Genomic DNA, 8,040 nt, shown 5'->3' with positions numbered 1-8,040 from the left:
GAACTAAATGAAATTTTGTTTTGACGGTAAATGACCAAAATTCCATTTCTATATTTGGGCACTTGTAATTTTTTCCCCGCATGAAACACTTTATATCCGGACGTACCTCACTTTAACTTGAAGGGTTTATCAGGAATTCAGACTAATCCGGATTAAGTTAGGTAAGATCATAAAAGTGACAAAGCTCTACCATCAAGTATTTGATATTGCTACATTCGAGCTTGACCTCCATTAAATTTTGTTATTATTTGCTGTTAAAATGCATGTGTATATTTATAATATTAGTTTATCAACCCTTGTTTTTTTTTTGTTGTAACAAAACGTAAAATTCTGAGAAGTGGGAATTGTAAACTTCCTTTTGCACACTTTTAAAATTTTAGTAAAAATTGATTCTGTAAGTTGTGAGCTGTAAATTTTTACATATACATTTATCTTTTGTTATTATTAATTACTGAAATGTGTATATATACTTATAAAAAATGGACGCAGAGATATTCCTATTTAAAAAAAAAAGAACGAAGGAATTTTGATAATTTATCATAAAAAAACATAATTAAATTTTGATCTTTTAGTGATACAGTGAAATTTCAAAATTTTTTTGACACTGAATTGAAACAAAGTTCCTTATAAACGTATTTGTTGAAAGGTTTTAACTTTTAACGTTTCTAATGTGATAGGGACTAATCTCAAATTTAAAATAATTTGAAGATACTTTAATTTATACTTCAAAAAAAAAAAAAAATCTTTCAATGACATTCTCCCAATTCTGTTTTTACCGAAAATAATAATATGATCATGATGTCAGCAATTTATAGTGCTTTCCTTACGAAGCAATGCTGGGAGTTGAAACTGCGGGTCTCTTTCTCTCATCATGCACCGGGCGAAGCATGAGAAAACTCAATAATTCTGCTTCTCTTCAATCCACATATCTGATCTTTCCTTCACTCTGAATCCATAGGACCACTTTCTAGGGTTTTGAATAAGGGATAAAGTTAAAGCTGATCATTTCTGGTTATACACACATTCCTATGCACATCCAATCACCAAGACTCACTTCACTTCTTCCTTTTATCTGAGAATACAGAGGAGGGATTGCTTGCTTCCAAGCAGTCTCTGGGACTTTCCTGAGCTCTGTCCTCCTCTTGGGCCAGTGTGAAAACGCGATCCTAAGGGGAGGAATTGTTTGGATGTAGCAAGAGCTTTGCGGGGAGAGATGTTGGCGATGGAGAAGGATTTTGATTCCAAGTTGAAGATTCAGAGTAGTCCGTCTGGTGATGGGAGTGTCCAGAGATCTCAGAGCATTCCTTTCCGGGCTCCTCAGGAGAATTGCTCCATCCAGGATTTTGAATTGGGAAAGATCTACGGCGTTGGTTCTTATTCTAAGGTCCCATATGCTGTAGTTTATGCATTCTTTTTGCCTGGTTGTTTCGGTGTTGCTTTGCTTTTGTCTTTTCCTTTTTTTTTTTTTTTTTGGGCGGGGGGGTAATGCTTGATGCATGCATATATTCTCTGGTTGATATTTGACTTTTCTATTTTTTTTTTTTTGTAAAAAAAAATGAGTCGATTAATCTGTTCCGTTCTTTTGGTTACCATCATCAATGGGGATGATGCTGTAGAGATCATTATGCAACAGTGTCATCCTTGTTGCTATATAACGCGTGAAACATCGTCTGATATCTTGTAGTGGATTGCATATACTTATAAGGTATATCAACTGCCACTCCCGAATCAGTGGTTGCTGAAAATGTAAAATGGCTCGCACTCCCACTTTTTAAGCTAAAAAAGGAAAACTACGTTGTGCTCCATTCATTTTTAATTTAAAATTCTGTGAAGAATATTGGTTTCTTGATAATATGTTGTAGGGGTTTCCTTCCTTTTTCTGTACTTCGGAAGAGAAATCGAGCCTCAACTTAACTTTTGAAGTGGTAAATAGAAAATTTCATTATTTGGTTTCTCCTGGTGAATTCATAGCAAGTTACATAGTGTTACCCATAAGAATCGCTAAACATTTGAGACTTGCTGTTACGTGGCACAAGAGTAACTAGTGTAACAGACTTAAGTGAATAGTTAGTTAGACTCAAACTGAGTACATTAGATTCTAACTAGATGTGGGAATGATATAAGTAACCCACGTGTACCATTTGTTGAGCTCTTGAATAAAGAAATCAGTTCCTCTGTGTGTGTGTGTGTGTGTGTGTGTACCAATTGCCATTTCAGTTTAGGTTAAAAGAGAAGCGAATGATAGGAAGTAGAAAATGAGATGCCTGGCTTGACTGTACCTGGTAAACTCTAGACGTCTATTAATCTGATAAATCATTATCTTGGAAATTATGGCTAGGTTGGTAGTTCTTTTGCCAGAAAAAGCTCTTTTTTCCAGCTCACTTGGAATTTCTTGCTGAATGTGAATCAGTTTAATGTGAACCTATGTAATTGTTATCCAATTTGAGTCTGCGTCATCTTAAAAAAATTCTAGTGTTTTTAATCTCTGCCTCTGCCTCTCTTGACTTATCTCCTCTGGCAGATAGTTATCTTTTATCCATTTTGTTTGAATTTCTTTGCTGGGCACCTATCCCATTTGTCAACAAACCTATATGCTTGAAGCAAAATCCTCTTACCATTTTTGCCATTTGACTTTCTAGATTATTTCAGAAATTTTAGTTTATTTAGTTTTTCTTGTCTAATTATCTCCAAATATCGTTGTCATTGTGTTCAAAGGTTGTGAGGGCAAAGAAGAAGGACACGGGATCTGTTTATGCATTGAAGATCATGGACAAAAAATTTATCACCAAGGAGAACAAAACAGCTTATGTGAAGTTGGAACGGTTAGTGCTTGATAAATTGGATCATCCTGGCATTGTGCGGCTGTTTTTCACATTTCAAGACACTTTTTCTCTGTGTACGTATATTGTTATGGAGTTTCACTTTATACTGTACACTTTTTCTACCTGATTCTTCTTGTGTCCTCTTTTTTCTTTCAATTTTCTTTTTGATTTTTGTCCTCTCGTTGCTTAGTTTGGTCTCCTATTTGATGTTGTTATCTTTTTCTTCCTTTTTTGTGTACTTTTTCAATGGTGAAGACATGGCACTTGAATCCTGTGAAGGCGGAGAACTTTTTGATCAAATAACCAGGGTAAGCTAACATAAGACTCAAGGCATGCACTCAATGTGTTGGGTTATGAATTATGAGTAAATCATTTGAGAAATTATTTTGAAGCCTGTGCTGAAGGTGTTTTGGTCGGCCAGATGTAGTTTTAGTCCTGTCTAAGCTAGATCTTTTTATGGAAACATCAAAACTATGATGCATGCATTGATTTTGTTATTTTTAAATTAACTTTTAATACAAAAGGAAACTAAAAACTGCTTGAAGATGGCATTTTCAAAATTTAGAATATTTCTTATATGATTTGTTAGTTTGAGGATAATTTAAACTGTGGTAATGACGAGGGTGTAAAATATAGTTAGTCGGTTCTGATTCACACTAAACTTATTATTTATAGGATAAGCAATGCTATAAAGACTCAGAAATATAAAATAATCAGAGAATAATACTCCTCTTAATTATAAAATGAAGTAAACCTAATCTCCCTACGAATAGGCAATCATATTTACAAACATAAACAATTACAATCAGGACTCCCCGCTAGTTGGATCATGCAGGCCATATGTGCCATTTTTGTTGCAAATGTTGAAAATTTAGGGTCTTAATGCTTTCGTGAGAATATCAACTACTTGATCGTGGGAGTAGACATGGCTAGCGGTGATGATCACATGTAGGATATTATCTCTCATAAAAGATAACTAATATCAATGTTTGGTCGTTGTGAAAGACAGGATTTGAGACAATCTATAGGTATAGCATGATTGCCGCATCCGAATGTCATTATGTTGAGTGTCCAAATTGAAATGAGTAATTTTTCAATCACAAATTCATATGTTGTTAATGCTATGGCATGGTATTTAGCCTCAGCACCATATCCTGCCACAACGTCTTGTTTCTTGCTTTTTGGGAGACAAGACTTTCCCCAAGTAAGATGCAGTGCGTGTATTGTATTCTCCTAATATATTTTTTCACCCTACTTGGGTGTGTTTGTGATTCCTATATACCTTTTCTCAAGTACCCCTTTGATATGCCCAAGGATACACAAAAAATGCATCCCAGTAACAAAGGGAAACAATTACAAGTATTAAGGCTAATTGTCAGCCATTGGCATCAAGTGGCATCAATTTGTTTACCTTGTATACATAACATTATAATTATGTAATCACATTACACAATTGAGTATGTGTAATATACCAATAAATTCTAAAGATACTAAAAGATCCCATATAATTCTATTCCTAGAAAATAGGGATATATATGCAGTGATATATATATGATAAATAATAATTATGATTATGCGATCATAACAATAAAGAACTGCCTATTTTTCTCTATACTATTCGCATTACTAGCTTACATTATTAGTGCGAATTTCGTAATAAATATGAGCAGAACCAAAGTTGGTGTTCGGCCTAAGCATCTACTGGAGAAAGTTTATGATTTCTCCCATGAAAATATTTGGTACCAGTTGGGCCTTTCCTTGCATAACTACTTTAACTAATACTATTTTGTGGAATTTGGAGCTTGCAGAAAGGTCGGTTGTCTGAGGATGAAGCACGATTCTATGCAGCTGAAGTTGTGGATGCTCTTGAATACATACATAATTTGGGCTTGATACACCGTGATATTAAGGTAGCTCTGTGTGACAGTTAAACTAGTCTAGGGCCTTAAGTAGCTATATGCCTAAATATATCCCAAGGATTAAATTTCTTAAATTGCAGCCGGAGAACTTGCTGCTTACAGCTGAAGGACATATTAAAATAGCTGATTTTGGGAGTGTGAAGCCTATGCAGGGTAGCCAAATCATGGACTTCCTTCCAAAAGCAGCATCAGGTAAGATCAGGAGCATATTTGAAGATGCTTTGTTCCTTTTATGGTTATTCTTATATATTATCATTTCATTTTTATTCTTAGATGATAGAGCCTGCACATTTGTGGGGACAGCTGCTTATGTCCCTCCAGAGGTTCTTAATTCTTCTGCAGCAACATTTGGGTAGGAACCTAAGTATTCAAAAATTATAAGCGAATTGTATATTGCAGTGGTAGCATTGTTTCTTATCCTAATGTCTTTGCACCCAGATTATTTATTCATATAGTGTTTTGTTTTCATTTCTAAGATTTGTTTGTTCCATGCCAAGTCTTTTCACAGTAATTATTATTTTATTTTTCTTTCACTTATAATCTTCACACAGAAATGACCTCTGGGCCCTTGGATGCACATTATACCAAATGCTCTCGGGAACTTCTCCTTTTAAAGATGCGAGTGAATGGCTAATTTTCCAAAGAATCATAGCTAGAGATATTCAATTTCCTGACTATTTTTCAGATGAGGCAAGGGACCTTATTGACCGGTTACTGGTTAGTATTTTCTTATTATGAATACAGAAATTGCTGCTTTGCTTGTCCTCTATCAAATTGATCAGTTGAAAGCGCAAGGAATTTTTCTGGTAGGAGGATTTCTAGCTCAAACTCTTTGGGTTTGTAAACTTGTTTAAATTTTTTTGACTCAGTTGAAATTCACTTTTGGCTTTCTTTCTCTGGAAAACCGAGTTCTTTTAGCGGAAGGTGATGCTGAACAATATATAAGTAATAGAGGAAAAGGGGAAGGGAGAGGGAAGGAAAAAAAGTGAGATGTGGAGAGAAATAAAGTGAGAAGGGGAGAAATATCTGGCTAAAAAACCACGAGAACTTATTACTCAAGCATCCTATCCCAAAAATATCACAAGGTTTGAGGATGTGAGTAGCACCCACTGCCTAAAATTCTGTTTCTTGCATGGTTTTTGTATCGACAAGTTTGTGTGTGCTGATAGGAGCTGCAGTGGTTGTAATTTTCAATTGAAAACAGCCATGTTATTATGCCTCAGGATTTGGATCCCAGCAAGAGACCAGGTGCAGGACCTACTGGTTATACTGTTTTGAAAAGGCATCCATTTTTCAAGGGAGTAAACTGGAGTAACATTAGGGATCAAATCCCCCCAAAACTTGCAATGGAACCGGGGGTATGACTTTAATTGAATTTTCAAATGATTAGTATGGGAAAATGGAGGAAAGGAACCTTGTTTAATCTGTCCTTTCCTTCTTGATGAACATGAAGGAATTCCTAACCATACTATCTACATTTCATTTTTTGTTGCAGTCACCTGAAGGTGATGATGTTTATGATTCATCATGGAACCTTTCTCATGTTGGTGATGGTCCTGTTAGGCAACCTGATGGAAATATTGGTACTACATCATCTTCTGAGGGGTCTGGTCACGTAACAAGGCTAGCCTCAATGGATTCTTTTGATTCAAAGTGGTACTCATTAGATTCTTTTTTGTGTCTCAGTGACGAGGAGCCGTTATATTCAGTTGAAATGTTATCATCTTATGGAAAATACGAATTATTGTATAGCTCATAAATATACTTGTTAAACAAAAGACTTCTACATAACTTTTAAGGATGTGTCTGGACTCATCTGGTTGGGTCAAAATCCTCTGCTTTTGATTTGCTTCCTGAAGAATGGTATATAGTCTTTATGTTGTACTTGTCCAGTGCCATAAAGGAATATGGGGGGAGAAATTATTATAAAACTACTCAGAAGCCTTTGATACCGTCTAGAGCCTTCCCGATAAATGGTCATTTTTCATAATTAAATTGAAATTTCATATTACCAACAAAAATACATTCCAGCACGTGGTAGGTGTCCTATTGCTGGTACTTTGATGGCTCAAATTACAATAAAATATTTATGCATTCTCACTTGACTGCTGATGTTCACATTGTGAATGACCGAAGCCTCTAGTTTTAGACTCCAAAGAAGAGTTAAAATGCCTTGGACATTTAGTAAAAGTATTTGATTGCTTACTTTAGTGTTAGCTATGTATAATTGTATGTAAAAGACCATGTTTGCTTCCTAATAGTCATTAATTGTGTTTCTTAATTTGCAGGAAACAATTTTTGGATCCCGGCGAATCTGTCATTATGATCTCTATGGTAAAAAAGATGCAGAAACTAACAAGCAAGAAGGTGCAGCTTATCCTTACTAACAAACCAAAGCTGATCTATGTGGATCCGTCAAAGCTTATTGTGAAGGGAAATATAATATGGTCTAATAATCCAAATGAGTTAAGCGTTCAAGTAACAAGTGCTTCTTGTTTCAAGATTTGCGCTGTAAGCCTTCTCTTCACCTATCGTTATATGATATTTGCTAGCTATATGGATGATAGTCAACAGTCCAGCTTCCATGATTAATATAGATATTGTGATGATGCAGGCAAAAAAGGTATTGTCATTTGAGGATGCCAAGCAAAGAGCTTATCAGTGGAAGAAAGCAATTGAAGGGCTACAAAACCGGTGATATTCCTTTTGCATTTGACAACAGCCTTTTACCTCTGGACTATCCTGTGATCAGAGTTATTCATCAATATGAAATTCAGTTGTGGATTTAACCTTATTCCCAAAGTTGGCTCAGTGGGAAACCTGAAATCACTGCTTTGTATTTGTATTTGCATGTTAGTTCAGCCATTCATGAAAATCTAGATTTAGGGTTGAAATTAAACTTTTTAGGGGTTAATAGTGTATTAATTTCTAAGCTTGTTGCCAAGCCCTGATCAGAATGGGATTTGGATCCCTCAATTGAGTTCTTTCAATTGAGCCTCACTGCCATTACAGACATTTTTTAAAAAAATGAACTCCTAATTTCTCTCCCAATATCATTAGATCACAATTTACTCTCAATTTAAACTCAATTGAGGTTAGTTCACCCAAAAAAAAAAAAAAACCTCAATTGAGGGGGCATGAATTGAGTGGATCCCACGATGTTTGCCATCTTATTGAAGAAGAAGAAGAGCAATATGTTTTCAACCCAAAAATAAATAAATAAATAAAGATTTGAAAAACAGAAACTTTAAACAATTAGAAGTAGAGACCAACAACGGAGGAAAAAAATGTACTGAAGC

General features: G+C 35.1%; 1 protein-coding gene across 3 annotated transcripts; it reads left to right on the top strand.

Annotated features, from left to right (window-relative positions):
- The first annotated feature begins 829 nt into the window (after positions 1–829).
- LOC114727690 (3-phosphoinositide-dependent protein kinase 1) lies at positions 830–7,788 on the top strand. 3 transcript variants are annotated; one of them, XM_028914389.1, is made up of 11 exons: positions 836–1,384; positions 2,716–2,896; positions 3,078–3,130; positions 4,631–4,732; positions 4,822–4,933; positions 5,015–5,093; positions 5,293–5,458; positions 5,965–6,099; positions 6,237–6,397; positions 7,030–7,252; positions 7,356–7,788. In XM_028914389.1, the coding sequence occupies exons 1-11, from the start codon at positions 1,214–1,216 to the stop codon at positions 7,437–7,439; spliced, it is 1,467 nt and encodes a 488-aa protein (XP_028770222.1). In that variant the 5' UTR covers positions 836–1,213; the 3' UTR covers positions 7,440–7,788. The 3 variants fall into 3 exon arrangements, with proteins under 3 accessions (XP_028770224.1, XP_028770223.1, XP_028770222.1); XM_028914390.1 differs by lacking the exon at positions 7,356–7,788 and having other exon boundaries at positions 832–1,384; positions 6,237–6,324; positions 7,030–7,200; XM_028914391.1 differs by lacking the exons at positions 5,965–6,099; positions 6,237–6,397; positions 7,030–7,252; positions 7,356–7,788 and adding an exon at positions 5,611–5,958 and having other exon boundaries at positions 830–1,384.
- Positions 7,789–8,040: the final 252 nt, after the last annotated feature.

The sequence above is a fragment of the Neltuma alba genome, unplaced genomic scaffold (assembly GCF_004799145.2).
Source record: "Neltuma alba isolate B1F8T4 unplaced genomic scaffold, ASM479914v2 tig00012505_pilon, whole genome shotgun sequence".
Lineage (NCBI taxonomy): Eukaryota > Viridiplantae > Streptophyta > Magnoliopsida > Fabales > Fabaceae > Neltuma > Neltuma alba.
This window is presented reverse-complemented; position numbering and strand designations above follow the sequence as displayed.